General features: G+C 47.3%; 1 protein-coding gene across 2 annotated transcripts in view; it reads left to right on the top strand.

Annotated features, from left to right (window-relative positions):
• DYRK4 (dual specificity tyrosine phosphorylation regulated kinase 4) overlaps nucleotides 1-17795 on the top strand; it is a 51898-nt gene that overhangs the window by 19711 nt on the left and 14392 nt on the right. For both annotated transcript variants that reach the window (XM_062194760.1, XM_062194759.1), the window contains exons 2-7: nucleotides 6562-6678; nucleotides 7388-7526; nucleotides 9699-9862; nucleotides 13852-13988; nucleotides 14317-14457; nucleotides 16190-16328. In XM_062194760.1, coding sequence (XP_062050744.1) covers nucleotides 6562-6678; nucleotides 7388-7526; nucleotides 9699-9862; nucleotides 13852-13988; nucleotides 14317-14457; nucleotides 16190-16328 — 837 coding nt within the window. The remainder of the gene's footprint in view (nucleotides 1-6561; nucleotides 6679-7387; nucleotides 7527-9698; nucleotides 9863-13851; nucleotides 13989-14316; nucleotides 14458-16189; nucleotides 16329-17795) is intronic.

The raw sequence follows: 17795 nt of genomic DNA, 5'->3' as shown, positions 1-17795 counted from the left end.
CTAATTTTATGACTCCCTTGTGTGGCTGCACCACGTTTCCTCCCAGTGGTGGACACCCAGGTTGATTCCATATCTTGGCTACTGAGGCTAGTGCTGCGGTGAAGTGGGGAGTACGGTGCCTCTTTCACAGGCTGATTTCATTTCTTTTGGGGGAGCTCAGTGTAAAATTCAAGTTTCTGGGCTTGATCATTAGGGAGTCTGGACCATAGGACTGGGCTTAGCACGGTGCGTGGCACAGAGAGATGTGCTCAGTTAATCTGTTCAGAATGACTGCATCTCTCAATTCTGTTGTCAAGTATCTTCCTGGCTCTGGGAGGCAAAAAGAAGGGCTGGATCACAGGAACTGGACCTACCTGGGCTGGCACTTTTAAAGCTATTTTGCATGAATGCCAGGTGAAGTGTGAGGAGTAGGAAAGTTGGCTTCAACTTCCCCTCCTTCCTCCTAATCAAACTGGACTCAGCTTTTATTTGGGAGGGATGAGCTGGCTTTTGCAAGGCAGTATGATAAAGAGTTAGCCTTTTGTGGCAGAGGGGAGGGCTAAGAAAACAAAAGAAGTATGAGAACACAAGTGCCTTGCCTGGTGCAAACTAGTGAACCAACTCAGCAAACGGAGACCCGAGAGAGGCCGAAGAATGACCAAGGATCAGGACTGGAGACTTGAGGCCTCTGCAGCCCGCCTCACTGCGTGTTCTGGCAGCTCCTGGACCCACAGTCCATCACCCAGGGATGTCAATTGTAGCCGGACACCCCGGGGGAACCCTGCCCCCACACTCCATCCCTGATTCAAACATGGGCCTGGATGTGGGAGAGTCTTAACGACCTTGGCTTCTTCGTGAGCACACCTCCTGCTCCATCTCTCCATCCTGCCGACGCTGTTGCCACCTTCTATGGCCATCCCAGCCCAGGGCCCTCGGTGCAGAAATGCCTAAACCACAGAGTCTAGGCTCTCGTGGACAGACGAGTGCTCCCTGCTGTCGGGACTGTCTCCTTTTCCCTTGCATCACAAGGGACTCTGGATCATTATCTGTTGTGATACCTTTTGCTTTTCAGCAATGATAATTTTAAATTACAAAGTAGTAGTACATTCGATGCAAAAAGTTGGGAAAGTAAAGGAGTCTGACGGTTGACTTCCAGCTGTTGAGGGGACTTCTGAGAACTGTGACACATGCAAGAATCAGAACTGGCGTCCTTGCATGTGGATCTCCTGTCTTGTTTCCCAGCTCCTCCCTCCAGAGGCTTTATCTAGCCAGTGTCCAGTGCCCAGGTCTTAGCACAGAAAGCAGCATCCATACTATGTACTCCCGTGAATAAAATCTTTGTACATAGGAGATTCTAAATGTAGACACAGAGCTCGGGACTGTTAAAGACATTTCTGTTATACTGGCTTTGACATCAGTGTGGTGGCCAAAGTGCCAATATCATAAAAGCTTACTTTCTAAAAGAAAAAAAAAACATTTCCTTTTGCTACTATGAATATGGGACATCACAGCCTCTTCCTCCGGCCCCCTGGGGCTGCTGTGGAGGGATGCAGTGTTGTTAGGGAGCTTGTGTGCCTCCTGAGGAAGCTGCTGGAGAAAGCAGGCAATCAGCAGGTGCATAAACCTGTACCATAAGCCAGTATCTGGAAGTAAGGTGAAGATGTGCAGAGGGTAGCAGCCACCGGTTCTCACTGCAGCTGGAACTCTGGGCTTGTAGCTGCTGGTCTGAGTCACCTCACCTCTTTACCCTGGGTTGCTACGCGAAGATTATGATTTCCTGTGTCCAACCATGATGTGACAAAGGTTGGGAAGCATTGCTCTCAGCCTTGATTCTCCAAGATGTTGAAGGCTTCGTTCAAGACACAATCCCAGAGGTCTTTTTTTCTTTTTAGATTTATTTATTTATTTTGAAAAGTGGAGTTATAGAAAGAAAGACAGAGACAGAGACAAAGAGAATCTTTCATCTGCTGGTTTACTCCCCAAATGGTGGCGATGACTGGGGCTGGGCCAGGCCAAAGCCAGGAGCCAGGAGCTTCTTCTGAATCTCCCATGTGTGTGTAAGAGCCCAAGCACTTGGACCATAACTCCACCTTTCTCCAGAGGTCATCTGAATGAGTCTTAGGGACTGAGAGACTTGGGAAGGTACATCCTGCCCAACCCTTGACTCCAGGCACATTGCCCACAGATGTTTGTTGGGTGGATTCTGGTATTACAAGTGATGGAGAGCTCACCACCTCACCAGGACTCCTTTTCTACCCATGGACAGCACCTAACTTTAGGAAATAACTTATATTGAACTAGATTCTACCTCTCTATAATTTCCAAACTTTCATCTTCTGTCCTTTGGACTAGGCAGAACAAATTTTAATTTTGTCATAAGTGATAGCCCTTCCAACAGATATCTAAGTTTATTTTCTCAGGACCTTTTAAAAAACATTTATTTATTTATTGGAGAGGCAGAGATACAGACACACACACACACACACACACACATAGAGAGAGAGAGCTCTTCCATCTGCTGGTTCACATCCCAAAGGGCCACAACAGCCGAAGCTGGGTTGATCTGAAGCCAGGAGCCAGGAGGTTTTTCTGGGTCTTCCACATGGGTGCAGAGGCCCAAACACTTGGGCCATCTTCCACTGCTTCCCCAGGTCATTGGCAGGAAGCTGGACCAGAATTGGAGCAGCTGGATCTCAAACTGGTGCACATATGGGATGCTGGAGCCATAGGCGAAGGCTTAACCTACTGTGCCACAGTGCCAGCCCCTTCCCAGGAATTTTTTAAAACACATTTGTATTAACTCTTTTAATCCTCACCACAAGTCCATGAGGTTGGTACTGATACTATCCCTATATCACATGAAGGAAGGTTGATAACTTGCCCCAATCCAAACAGTAATTGAGTAGTAGGGATGAGATCCAAAATGAGAATGTGCATCCATACCCAGGAACGTTATTTTATGCCATCTCGCTGCTTTGGAAGGGGGCCTTTCTGCAGTGCTACTTGGCAGGTGCAGCTTCAGGCATGCATGCAAACTGTCAGTGGTTCACTATTTTTTTAAAAAAAGAATTATTTTATTTATTTGAAAGAGCTACAGAGAGATAGAGCCAGAGAGAAAGAGAGAGGGAAAAAGAGGTCTTCCATTCAGTTGGTTAACTTCCCAAATGACTGCAACGGCCAGAGCTGAGCTGATACGAAGCCAGGAGCCAGGAGCTTCTTCCTGGTCTCCCATGAGGGTGCAGGGGCCCAAGCACTTGGGCCATCTTCTACTGCTTTCCAAGGCCACAGCAGAGAGCTGGATCAGAAGAGGAGCAGCCGGGACTTGAACTGACAACCATATGGGATGCCGGCGATGCAGGATGGGGCTTTAACCCACTGCGCCACAGCGCTGGCCCCTAGTGGTTCACTATTGCCCATAAGATAAAGACCAAGTATTATAACCCAGCTTTCCTTAATCCATAGTCAACTCTCTACTCCAGCTTCCCCAGTGTTATCAGGGAAGACCAGCAGAGGCTGCCCTCATGCTGTTGGTTCACCTGATGAGCATGTTCTCTACCTATTTTCTCAGCTAACGTTCTGCCCAAGCCTCATTCATTCCAATCAGCTGCCCCCTCCCCACCACCCCACCAGCCTCCTGGGATGATTGCATCCTCAGTTATCCTTTTTTGTGGACAATCATAGTCTGTACCCTTAGTCTGGTATTCAGCTTGGGTTTGTATTTTCTTAATATATTTTTCATTTATTTTCCCACCACGTACTCAAAGCCAGCTTGTGATGACTGATGATGCTTATGAATTTTAATCCCCGCAAGTCTATCTAATGAAAAGCTGAGACTCAGTGAGATTTGTGCTATCAATATTTGCTTGTATACCATCATGGTCCATCTGAGTAGACAGCCAAATCCTGCATATGGCACACATTAGCAAGTGAACTCACATGGTGTGAGACCTTGGCCCAACAGATGCTCTCTCTCTCTTTCTCACCACCTCCCTCTTCTAGAAGGTATTGACTATTCTAAATAGTTCCCAATCATTATAGCTTGGTGAAGGGAGGTAGCTGTGTTGAATGATACTAAGTTGAAGTGCTGTACCCAGTTCTTATTTTGGTGTGGCTAAACTTTATGGAGGTGGCTCTGGCCCCAGCTCTGTCTCAACTTTGGATAAATATCCTTTTCCCTAGGGGTGATCTGGAAGAAGGAAACCCATAGGTTCTTCTTCAAAGGCCAGAACTTTGGGTCAAGCTGTAGCCTATTTGCTACACTGTAGTCATTTCAGTGCCGCCTTTGTCATATCTATATAGTACTCACACTCCATTTTATTTATTTTTACTTAAATTTTATTTTCATGTTGAATAATAATCACAAATTTACCAACTTAATATTCTGGTTGTATTTTTTCAAGTTAATATTAAAATAAATGCGTAACCATTGGACAACTGTCTGTGTGCAACACACAGCAATTGTGTCACCTTCCTCCAGCGTGTCCCAAAGGGGACACTGCTCTAGGACATGGGTCTTCTCTGCACCCCTTTCTAGTCATGAAGTTTCTTCTGATCAGGTCACTGGGGTTCAGCTTGGGGTTCTGACAGGTTCCACTAGGGCAGCTTTACAGCCACTGTGAGGATACAAAGAGTTCTGGGCAAGGCTGTGAGCATTTTTTTTTTCTACAGAGTAATAGCAGCTCAGCTTTTATTCCTTTACATGTTGAGTGATTCTACTTAAGATTTTGAGAAAAAAAAAAAGAGAATTATATTGATCATTTTTTAAGCGTGGAAACCATCAGACAAGCTATACTAGGACTAATACTTCTGGAAAGATCATTTGCTTGAGTAGTCATTCCTTCATACTTTATTGAATAATTCTTTCAGCTTTTCTTGGTTCTTCCCAGCTTTGGAGTCAGGGCCTCTGGCTTCAAGTGTATCTTGTTTATTGTAGTGAAACAAAATAAATGTCTAGGTAGCTTGGGGGGTGAAGCTATGCAAAGCACTATTACAATTCTCTTACACTTGATCTAGGTTGAGAGTAAGCCTTTGATTCAAGCCCAGAAACCATCTTCCAAGATTAAGAACTTCAGAATGGCTCGATTCTTGAGTAAGGTAGCGTCGTAGTCCAATTTGCTGTAAGAAAATATCTGAGGCTGGGTACTTTGTAAAGAAAAGACGTTCATTTAGCCCACATTCTTGGAGCCTGAAAGATCATGTGGCCCCATCTGTTCTGCCTCCGAGGAGAGCCTCATGGTGGATGGTATCACAGTGATGGGCACGTGTACAGAAGAGATCACATGGGCAGACAGGAAGCCATGGAGCTGCAGGTGCCAAGTTCATGCTTTTATAACAACCTGCTCTTACAGGAACTAATCAGAGTCTTGTGAGAGCTAGTTTAGTCCCAGAATGGTTTCCCCCAGTGACCTAATTACCTTCCATGAGATCCCATTGCTTGACGATTCTACCACCTTCCACCATCGCCATACTGGGGACGAAGCTTCCAGCATATGAACCTTTAGGGAACACACTCAAACATATCCAAATCCCAGCAGGTAGGAAGTCATGGCTAGTGCCTTTTCTCTACAAGAAACAGAGGGCAAGCAGATGGCCAGTGTAATTTTTAACAAGCATTTCTTCCCAACTCAGCATCACACTATGAGAGCACTCTATTCATATCACCATGCCACATCTCCACACAATTTTAAGTGTTATTCATTGGCAGTTACACTGTTCCTTTTCTCACTAATCAATCAACCAATAAATCAGAAGGGCAGGACACCAAGTGAGTAGCTGTAGAAAAAATAGGAGCTTATGTTGCACCAAGGAATGTTTGGATTATATAGCTCAAAGAACTTTCCCAGGGCAGGGTGGTAAGACATTGGAATGATAAGAATGACTATGTGGAATAGTCCACATAGCCTGCCTCCTTTACCTAACAGAAGCCTAATAAGGGAGTGCCCATTGTCCCCGTGGTAGTGATCAAACAACTGAGGCCTAGAGAAAGAGCTAACATGACCTGTTTGAGGTTTGTAAATAGTCATGGTGGGGCAGAAATTGTGACTCAAAGAGCCAAATCCCTAGCTTACTCTACTTCTGGAATCTGCTTCTTTTCTCCAAAAACTTTATAAGTAGGTTTAGGCCCAGACTTTGGATGGGCTCCATCCTTTATATTTTAGGGAGAATGCAAGAAGAACTGACCCTTGAGGACACTTTTTTTTTTTGACAGGCAGAGTGGACAGGGAGAGAGAGAGAGACAGAGAGAAAGGTCTTCCTTTTGCCATTGGTTCACCCTCCAATGGCTGCCGTGGCCGGCACGCAGCAGCCAGTGCATCGCGCTGATCCGAAGCCAGGAGCCAGGTGCTTCTCCTGGTCTCCCATGGGGTGCAGGGCCCAAGCACTTGGGCCATCCTCCACTGCACTCCCGGGCCACAGCAGAGAGCTGGCCTGGAAGAGGGGCAACCGGGACAGAATCTGGTGCCCCGACTGGGACTAGAACCCGGTGTGCCGGCGCCGCAAGGCGGAGGATTAACCTATTGAGCCGCGGCGTCGGCCTTGAGGACACTTTCTTGCTTATAACTTACCGAGTTTCTCACTCTGTAGAGTACAAAGACCAGCATTACTTCGCTCCCTTTTGTGGATACCAAGGGGAAGAAGAACATGGTTAACTTCCCATGCATCAGCAACAAAATCCTGCTGAGGACACCCCTGCTGCATCAGGTGAGTACAAGGCGGTGGACATGCCTTGGGTGCAGGAGAAAGACCTGGCTTTGGTCCATAACCAAGTTTAGAAACACCCAGGATGGAGGCAGGGGAAGTACAGTGTTAGTTGAAAAGTTGGGTTCTAGTCTTGTCCTCACTCTGAAAAGAATGTAAACTTGACCAAACAAGTCACTGACCTCTCATCCCCAGAATGGGTTTTCCATTGAGTTAGCATGAGGCTTATTGAGGAGAAGAAAAATGAAGATCTCGTGTACAAATGGTGGAATGATACAAGTATTATTTTCCTTCTATGTCATCTTTTTTTTTTTTTTTCCTGTGCAAGTCCCGAATGAAGTATTCTATGGGGAGTACCAAATTAAAGAGATGATACCGACACATAAGATCAAGTTTATATGCCCTTGGGCAAGTCAGTTCATCCAGTCGGGAACTGGCCTTCTCAAAAGCAGCAGTGAACCAATTCCTATTTCTTCCTACAGTGACATATTGCTGGGCTTGTCAACTGCATAGTGTAATGTACATGGGTCCCCCCAGGGCATAATGTGAGAGCCAAACACTTTATTTTAGAGTAAGATTGAGAAAAACTATTCTCTTATTGTCTCTGCAGGGTTAGGAAAAGAATCTGGCTGATGTACCATCTTCTCTAGGGGTTTGTGACCCCTAGAGAAGGTTAAGTCGTCCTTTATTGCTAACTTCTTTCTCTGGACAGGAGAATCAAACTCACAGTCACATGCTGGTCTCTGAGCTCAAGGCTTTAGAAACATCTTTCCACTCTGGACTTAAAACCCAAGATCCCAAGTCAGAGAAGAAATCACCAAGGAAGCACAAGGTGCCCCTGACAGCATCAGGTATGCCTTTGGGGAGGTCGCAGGGTGTGGTGGCTGTGGTTATGGGTGGTTGGGTTGTCCAGAGCTGAGCCAAGCTGAGTTGAGCTAGAAGGGGCTAAACTGCCAGGTGTGAGAATAGCTGATTAAGGCCATGAGACAAAGTGAAAGTAGAAATTAAGTCTTCGATCTCTTAATGTGATTGTGGAAACAATAGGCTAACTAAGAGAAAGCACCAGCTCCCTACTGCTCCATTTCCTCCCAAGGAATGGCCCCAGGCAAGTATCAGATGCATGGGCAGACAGAAGGCATGGGCTGACTGTCGGGATGCCCTACCAAAAGTCTCCTGCTATTTTGTAGACCCAGGGACTAGGAGGAAGAGAGAGGAAGGGAAAGTATTGCACATGAGTCAAGATGAGGAGGTCTTGGCAGAGGGGGCTGAGGAAGGCTCTGAGGGGGCTCCTGGGCTAGGAATACAGATAAGGCACGGCCAGCCCAGGGGCCTAGCCCTTGGCTGCCACTCCCTTCAGAGAGTACCATAGCTGCTGCCATGGCTGTGTACCAGGTCTGGCGAGGGAAGGGCAGCTGCCCCACCCTCCACCCCTAAGAGACCTTTGTGATTACCAGTGGTTGGTCCTGAAAGATCACCTGTAGGTGTTTGGCTGGGAGCCAGACTCCTCAAGAGATCCTGAGTCTCATAACCTGTTAGGATCCAAAGAGAGAGACCCAAATCCGTTGAGCAATTACTATGTGTCAGCATTGTCCAGTGCTTGCAGCTCTGTTACTCCAGCTTTGAAACTGAAATTGATTGTGGTGTTGCTACTTAAACAAACGTGGAAGCTGGCCATGATGACATAATTCCAGTTCTGAGCCAGTGCTGCCTTTACAGAGCTGGTGTCTGCCTCCCTGCTCCCTTGCTTGGGTCCTGGTTTAGTCCTCTGGAAAAGAACATGCTTATTTAGCACACACACGACTTCATGACTGTCCAGCTCACATATGAAGATGGAGGTCTTATCCCCCGTAAGCCTTTTTGTGTCTCCTTGGAGTTCCTTCTCTAACTCCTCAGAAGTTCATCAATAACAAGCTGCCCTCTCCCCTGATCCTGGCTTCTCTTGGGGAGCACTTTCTCAATTAAAGTGTGAATTTCACGCCCAACCGTCACCCTTCTGACAAAACCCCAGCATCCTGTTCTGATCTGGCCAGGGTGGAGTAGAGAAGGGCTAACCCGATTCCCTCCATCTAGTCCGAGATATCCACTAACCGAGCTGCAGATTTGAATGGAAATGCTTTCTGGGCCTTCAAAATTGCATTTCTGTTACCTGTATGGCCCTTGAAGACATTCAAGGTTTCGAACACTCTCAGGATAGACTATTTTTGTAGCCTAGGTCGACAGTAATTTGGGCAGATGGCACCTTAACTGTATATGAGGGAACTAAAAAAAGTTTGTGGGGAGCAGGAGCTTAACCTAGCAGCTAAAATGCCCACATAGCATACCATGCCAGAATACTTGGATTTAATTTCTGGCTTCCTTTCCCAATCCCAACTCCTGCTAATATAGACCCTGGGAGGTAGAGGCGAAGCTCAAGTAATTGGGTTTCTTTCCCTAACATGGAGACCCGGATTGAGTGCCAGGCTCCTGGCTTCGGCACTGGCCCATCTCTTACCCTTGTGGGCATTTGGGAAGTGAACTCTGTCTCTCCTAAATACAAAAATTTTAAGAGTAGGATTTGTGGACAATGGAATTAAAAGATATGCTTATTTTGGTGCAAAATAATTTTGAAATCCATGCATCAAAAATGTCATGGAAAGTTCACATTATAAAACAATTAATGGATTGACCAAAAAATTGTACCAAAATAAATTTATCTTTTAATTCTATGAACATTGTGATATACTGTCATACCGTTGTCAACACTGTTTACTCCTGATTTTTTTATGCATGCTGCTGCAACCCATTAGCTCTTTGGGAGAAGAAATTGCCCCTTTTCCCTTCTTTGGGTTTTGCTGACATAAGTACAAGACCTTGACTTTGCCTTGTGACATTTCCCACTTGTGAGATTTCAGCCGTGTGGTTCTCTAGACTGCCTGGTTGAACTCATGCTCATGAACTGGAAGGGATGCAAGCCATCATCTGCTCCCTGGGCAAATCCCCAGGTTCCCTCAACCTAACTGACAACTGTAGTGCTTTTCACACAGAGGCCCTAAAGTTTTTTAAGAACCAGCTGTCCTTGTATGAGCGAAGTGAAATCCTGGGCTACACAGAGTTATGGTTCCTGGGGCTTGAAGCCGACAAGCTCAACATGGCTTCTGAGAAACTGAGCAAGACAAGTTTTGATGATGAACATGGCTCCTACATGAAGGTAAGGGGGAAGTGGGTCATAGGGAGCTCAGGGGCTTGTGAACAAGGCATTGTCTGGAAAAGAACAGTATTTCATGCTGATACAGAAGGGACCAGGCACCCTGAAGGAGTCCAGTAGGTGCTAGGCTGAAGGAATGCCATGTTTGAAAATGGGAAGGCATGCAAGTTAGTATGCAAAATGCTTTATTAACGGAGCACCGATTTTGTCCATGGTTATTTGTCCAGGATGCACACTCAGGGGTGTGCATCCTGAGTGACCTCCCACTCCTCTGTGTGACCTTGCAGTCACTTGAAAAAGCCAACCTGGAATCAGATGATCTCCCTTTGTTGTCTCTTCCACACAAGCCCCTACAAGTCCCTCTTCTATTTGAAAGTAGATGACGTTTTCCCCCCAGACAAAACAGTTTTTGTCCCTGCAGTCCCTAGCGCTTAGTACTTACTTCTGTTTTCAAAAACTTGATCCCAACAACTCTTTCTTTTCCTCTTGGACTGTACCTCTGGGGTAACCCGGGGTCCCCCCAGGACAGTGCCTGTTCTCAGCCTGAAGGTGACATCTGGCAGTGGCTTCACGTCTGCCGTGTCTGATGTGTGAGGCTTGGTCCGCCAGCGTGGGCTGTCAGGAGTTTCTTTTTCTTTTTTTTCTTTTTTGACAGGCAGAGTGAACAGTGAGAGAGAGACAGAGAGAAAGGTCTTCCTTTGCCGTTGGTTCACCCTCCAATGGCCGCCGCAGTAGGCGCACTGCAGCCAGCACACCGCGCTGATCCCAAGCCAGGAGCCAGGTGCTTCTCCTAGTCTCCCATGGGGCGCAGGGCCCAAGCACTTGGGCCATCCTCCACTGCGCTCCCAGGCCACAGCAGAGAGCTGGCCTGGAAGAGGGGCAACCAGGATAGAATCCGGCGCCCTGACTGGGACTAGAACCTGTGTGCCGACGCCGCTAGGCGGAGGATTAGCCTGTTGAGCCACGGCGCTGGCCTAGGAGTTTCTTTTTCTGCGCACTTCTTCACAGCTTGGCTTTAGGAGACAACATGAGTCTTTGATGACTTCATCGAGGAGGAAGCTTTTCTTCATGGCATTCAGGGGCATGTTTCTCAAGCTTTCCTGTGGACATCACTTGGCACTCTTGTTAAAATCCAGAGGTTCTGGAGTGAGACCTGATGTTTAGCATCTCTAAAAGGTTTCCAGGTGATATCTGGACCATGCGAGGAGAGCAGGGATTTAGTTTTTGTGACACAGCCTCTATCTACAGCCATGGTTCTCAACATTTTTAGGCCAAGGATCTTTTTGGGAGTCTAATAAAAACTACATATTTATCAGAAAGGGCAATCTGCACATACACAAAATTTCAGGGGATCAGTGAGTCCTTGCTTAAGAATCCTCAATATAAAGCTTACCTCCACTTCAGTCAGACACACTCAACCCCTTCCTCACTACTCCATCCCTCACCCCAACCTACCTGAACCCAGGGTCTCAGGATGTCAGTGCTGCCTCTAAGTTAATCCACTGGGACTCAGTTCCTCAATCTCGAGTCTTAGAGAGCTTTGCTTTTCGTGACGGAGAGAGAGGGGCAATGCATGCTTTCCAGAAGCTCCAACTTTTCATATTGCATTTCAGAGCACAAACATAACACAGTGCACCTAGCCAAAAGCTCAAACAAGTGACCCGGCTGCATTCTCATATTATTTCTAACAACTAATGTTAACCGAATACTTATTTACTGAGCAACTGTCATAAACTTTGGCATCTGCTAAAGACTTTGGAAATAACAAGGGAAGAATGAAAACCAGGGCAACACGGTCCTTGCTCTCAAGTAACAGAATCAATGCCAGCCCTGACAAGTGAGCGAATAATGATGATATGGTCAAACTGGTGATACTTAGGAGATATGTACAGATGCTAAGAAAACACACAGGTGCCTGCCCCACTCTCACGGCTAGACCTTTACAAGTATCCAGACCCACTTCCAAATGTCGGTAAAGTTATACAAGTTCGAATGCATGGTCTTGAATTCTCCTGCATGAATAGATCCCCACCTCACATTTACATACACATCCTGAGAAATTGTGCACAAACACCTTTCATCTCTCCCAGGCTCATAGTACAGCCCTAGCAATCAGAAATTCACAGAGCTTGAGGATTTTAAAGATCATGTTTTTGTTGTTGTTGTTAAAGATTTATTTATTTATTTGAAAGGTACGGTTACATAGAGAAGGGAAGAGAGAGAAAGAGAGAGAGAGAGAAAGAGAGAGAGAGATTTCATCCACTGGTTCACTCCCCAAATGGCCACAATGGCCAGGGCTGGGCCAGGACAAAGCCAGGAGCCAGGAGCTTCTTCCAGGTCTCCCATGTGGGTGCAAAGCCCCAGACACTTGGGCCATCTTCTGCTGCATTCCCAGGTGCATTAGCAGGGAGCTGGATTGGAAAGGGAGCAGCTGAGTCCAACTAGTGCCCGTATAGGATCCTAGTGCTGTAGGTGGTGGCTTAACCCACTGGCCACAATGCCAGCCTCTGAAGATCATCTTATCCAGAGTCTTCCAATTACAGATGAGCACTCTGCAGCTCACAAGGGGCTAAGTGCCTTGTCTGAAGCCACCTAGCTCAGTCTTCAATTAGAAATTTCCTGTGGCTTTGACTAATCGCCTGCTCCCTAGTTGTTAGCACAAGGAGAGAAATGGATGCTTCTGGCCGGTGCCATGGCTCACTTGGCTAATCCTTCACCTGCAGCGCCAGTACCCTGGGTTCTAGTCCTGGTTGGGGTGCCGGATTCTATCCCGGTTGCCCCTCTTCCAGTCCAGCTCTCTGCTGTGGCCCGGGAGTGCAGTGGAGGATGGCCCAAGTGCTTGGGCCCTGCACCCGCATGGGAGACCAGGAGGAAGCACCTGGCTCCTGGCTTCGGATTGGCACAGCATGCCGTCTGTGGCGGCCATTTGGGGAGTGAACCAACAAAAGGAAGACATTTCTGTCTCTCTCTCACTGTCTAACTCTGTCAAAAAAAAAAAAAAAAAAAAAGAAAAGAAAAGAAAAGAAAGAAAGAAAGAAATGGATGCTTTTGGCTCTTGGAAAATATTTTACTTCTTGGACAAGAAATGTCAAAATTCTGAATTGCTAGCTCTAGAATAATTGCTAGCTCTAGCTCTGGATCAGTCCAAAGGGCATCCAAATCTGGCCAAGGAGAGGCAAAGCAGACATAAAGCATCTTGATTTGGTGACACATCAAGGGTCAGACATAGGAAGTCTGGGGCCTGCACTGTGGTGTGGCAGGATAAGCTGCTGCTTGTGATGCCAGTATCCCATATGAGCGCCAGTTCCAGTGTCGGCTGCTCCACGTCCCATCCAGATCCTTGCTAATGCACCTGGGAGGGCAGTGGAAGATGACCCAAGTGTATGGGCCCTTGCCACCCACGTGGGAGACCAAGATATAGCTCCTGGCTCCTGGCTTCAGCCTGGCCCAGCCTTGGTTATTGTGGCTATTTGGGGAGTGAACCAACGGATGGAAGATCTCTCTGTGTCTCTCCCTCTCTCTCCATAATGCTGCTTTTAAACCAAAATGACACAAAACAAAATAAACAAAAACTTCCCCCAAACTGGAGCTGCTGTTCAACTTCAAGAATCACAGAATTCCCTAATAGGAAGGGACCCTCAGAGCTACTTACCATTCAACCCTCCTACTTTACAGGTCCTAAAACGTGCAGGAAAATAGAGCAATAGAACTGGAATCTGAGTTTACCAAATGCCATCTGGTGTTCTTTGCATTGTTTGCCATGAATCAAGCCCATGGGGCTTCCCCTGGAACCGATGGGTGGGCTGGGATGCAGGCAACAGCCTAACCATTGCAGTAGCAGTGAGGTGGGGTGGGGGTAGCACAAGTGCTCCAAGCAGTTCAGCAAATTTCCCACGGGAGTGAGCCACGAGCTAGCCAGGGACAGGTTTGCAGAGTCAGGGAAGCCCCGGGACCCGGGACTCTGCTCCTCACGCCTGACCTGGCTTCCGCAGGTCCTACATGACCACATTGCCTATCGCTACGAGGTTCTGGAGATGATCGGGAAAGGATCCTTTGGACAGGTGGCCAAGTGCTTGGATCACAAAAACAATGAGTTGGTGGCTCTGAAAATCATCAGGAACAAGAAGAGGTGTGGCTTGGTGGATTGTGGGTCCTAGAAGAGGGGCTGCGTGGCTCTGGCCCCAGCAGATTTCTGACATTCATGACTTGGCCCTTTCCTCTCATCTTCCTCCTCCCTTTCCTTTCACTCTCTCTACCTGTAAGGTTCCAAGATGGGTCAGAGAGGAGGCGAGAATGTGGGGATTTTTTAGTGCTCTCTGCTGCCCTAGATGGCCTTATTGGGATCTTAGGGAGGGGCTGAGGACCCGGGCTTGGTGCTGCAGCGATGACATGACAAAGACACCTGTTTTTTTCTGTCTCCATGTCTCATCCTCCCTGCCACTCCCCAATCCCCTTAGATTTCACCACCAGGCCCTGGTGGAGTTGAAGATCCTGGAAGCTCTCAGGAGGAAGGACAAAGACAACACCTACAACGTGGTGCACATGAAGGACTTCTTCTACTTCCGCAACCACCTCTGCATCACCTTTGAACTCTTGGGGTCAGCTGCTATCTTGAAAAGTTCATTTCCCTTTGAAAAGTTGCTTAGGTGACGGAAGAGAAGCTTTGAGGTCAGAGCGCTAGATGTTCCTTGGTGCAACTAGTTAATGACCAGAGTGGACACAGCGGACACTCACTTATGCAGAAGTCCCAGGAGCACGGATGCTAGGACCAAAAGTTGCCTTCTTACCCTGCCCCTCCGTCTGCACCTGCCAGCATACCCTAGATGTGCTTCCCTAGGCTCAGTGCTGACTGGGTGAGGCAAAATGAGGCCCTGGCTCTCAACCATTAAATTGAAACGTTCTGAAAATGATTTTCCTTGGCTGCCATTGGTGCAGAGGTTGAAAGCCAAAGGAACAGGCAGTTGGCTGCTCAGAATGGGAAAAGAGCTTAGATATTGAGCAAATATGGTGAGACAACAGAACACTGACAAATAGATTTCCTGGCCTGACTGGGTATCAGCTGAAAAGTTATGCTGATTGGAAGGGCATGCTAGTTTGATTACTTTTCTCTCTGAAAGGGCTGTCTGATGCAATTTAAATAAAATCCAAAACTCAGAATGCATTTAGCAAAGGGGAAAGATCAGGGGTGAGCTCTCAGAACCCAGTGTTCCTGGGCTCACTGAGCTGGCACTGCTGCTCTGGGACACCATCTCTGATGGGGAGGTTCCAGGAGCCAGCTCAATCGGAATCCAAGGGAAAGCTGGCATTCTCACCATCTCTGGTGATTATAAAATGTGGTCCACCTGCCAGTAGGAAAAGGTGAATTATCTTCTCTGTGGCAAACTGGATAGCCCAGGTTGCCCTCCCGGGCCCTTCATCCCAGCATCCAGTCAGAAAATCCTTGTACTTAAATGAACTCAGAGAGGTCAAGAGAGCCAGGTATGAAGAGGGAGAAACCAATGCCAAACATAGCTTGATGAGCTGCCCAGGGTCACAGGTCAGGATGAGGCCAGAGCCACACCTCACTTCTCCATTGTATCCCTCAAGAAGGACCGGCCTCCTAAAGCCTGCCATTAGATCATCGCAGACATGAAGGGTTAGGAGGAGCCAGCAAGAGGCGACCCGGGATCATTTCTGGATTCTGCTATTTCTCGCCTCTCTCATACCGGAAGCTCAAAGCAAGGCTTGCTTTTTAAAATGGCTTCTCTTGGCCTACATTTGTAGGTCAGTGGCTTCTTTATACTGTCACAGGCTTCAGCCACTCCGGAGAGTTGATGGTTCTCTGGTAAGAGAGAGCCTTCACTCCTATAAGGCAGCAATAGGATGGGACCTAGCAGATGCACCTGCTTCCGGTGGGGCGGGAGCCCTCTATTTTGCCTCAGTCCCATCCACCCACTGTCTTGTTCCATTATTTGTCAGGAACCTGCGGTCTGTGGACAGCCTGGGTGGTGGGGAGAGGGCACTGCTGGGTTGAGTGACTTGTGGGCTCCCTGGATTCCTGTCAAAGGCCTGAAGCATGACTAATATTTCAGATGTCTGGTCCAACCTCTTCACCCCAAGCATAGCCCAGTGCTTCAGTGACCTTGTCACATGAGAGGGGACATCTGAGAGAGTAGCAGAGTTGAACTTCACCCTGGGCTTCCCATGAATCATTAGGAATGCTGAGTTAATGGGACACAAAAGGCCTGCCTCCTAGTCTGAGTTGACTACTGAGGGAGACCAGGTGGCAGGTGCACACTCAACCTGAGTCTTTGGATACCCACAGCATCACCTCTCCTCTCTCTTCCCCAGAATCAACTTGTATGAGTTGATGAGGAACAACAGCTTTCAAGGGTTCAGTCTGTCAATAGTTCGTCGCTTCACCTTCTCTGTTTTGAAGTGCTTGCAGATGCTTTATGTAGAGAAAATCATCCACTGTGACCTCAAACCCGTGAGTACAACCCTTGTCCTGTCACAGGAGCAGGTTCCCACAGTTCCCTAGTGGGAGCTGGGCAGCCAGCACGGCCCAGACTCCAAAGTAGAAGCCACGCAGTCCTGTTTATGGGTGGTGTAAGCCCTGTGGGGTTCAAAACCAAGGCATGAATAGTGGAAAATGGAGACAGAGGTGGTGTCATGGCAGCAGCCAGGATCAGGAAGGTCTGGGGGCAGCCTATAGAAGGGTTATGGTGGCAGGTGGTGTCTTGTGCATCAAAGTAAGCTGCAAGAAGTCCTGAGGTCTAGGAAAAGGTTTCCTTCTTTTGCCTTTCTCAGTGAGACAATCAACAGTCACCTGCCCTTTGTTAGAGCGGTGCAGGGTGTCACTGGCTGCAAGCTGAGCTTACAAATAGAAAAATATACCTCAACTTTACCTCATTTCCTTCTCTCCATCTCCAAAGATGATTAATTTTTTTTAAAGCTCCAACTCATTGGGTAAGTTGGGGGATATTTGTATAATTGAAGGTTGCTAAGATAGAGCTGTCATCTTTACCTGGAGGCAGGTACACTGACTTTCTGTCCACATCCAAGTTTCTAATCCTCAGATGTGCAGCTCCTAAGGATCACAACACACATGAGCCTTGGGCTTAGGGGACTGACACTCACCAGAAAATTCACAAGACACTTGATAGTCAAAGTGTCAGGTAACGGATTTCCTGGAGAAATAAATAAACTAGAAAATGTTTGTTTGTGTATGGAAATACACAGTCAGGACATTGCTAATTTTCTGCTAAAAATTTTAACGGGCATATAAAAACGGTATTTGGGGGTACCATGTAATGTTTCATTACCTGTACACATTGTGAATATTCAATTAGGGTAAGCACATTCATCCTTTTTCAAGTGTTTTCTTTAAAGTGAAAACATCCAACATCCTATCTACTAGGTTCTTTTTAAACAGAGAAATACGCAGCACATTAATATTATCTATAGTCACCCTACTGTGCAGTTGAACTAGCTATAACCTAGTACCCATCAATTAAACTTTTCCCATCCCCCCTCCCTGTCCTCTTCCATTGCCAACCTGATAATGATCATTATATATATATATAGACATATATATATTTTTTTTTTGACAGGCAGAGTTAGACAATGAGAGAGAGAGACAGAGAGAATGGTCTTCCTTCCATTGGTTCACCCCCCAAATGGCCACCACGGACAGCGTGCTGTGCCAATCTGAAGCCAGGAGCCAGGTGCTTCCTCCTGGTCTCCCATGCGGGTGCAGGGCCTAAGGACTTGGTCCATCCTCCACTGCACTCCCAGGCCACAGCAGAGAGCTGGACTGGAAGAGGAGCAACCGGGTCAGAACCAGCACCCCAACCAGGACTAGAACTCCAGGGTGCTGGCGCCGCAGGCGGAGGATTAGCCTAGTGAGCCGCGGCGCCGGCTGATCATTATATATTTTTTAAAGATTTATTTACTT

The sequence above is a fragment of the Lepus europaeus genome, chromosome 6 (genome assembly GCF_033115175.1).
Source record: "Lepus europaeus isolate LE1 chromosome 6, mLepTim1.pri, whole genome shotgun sequence".
In the NCBI taxonomy this organism is placed as follows: domain Eukaryota; kingdom Metazoa; phylum Chordata; class Mammalia; order Lagomorpha; family Leporidae; genus Lepus; species Lepus europaeus.
The sequence above is the reverse complement of the archived record's forward strand: the minus strand, read 5'-3'. Positions and strand labels throughout refer to the sequence as shown.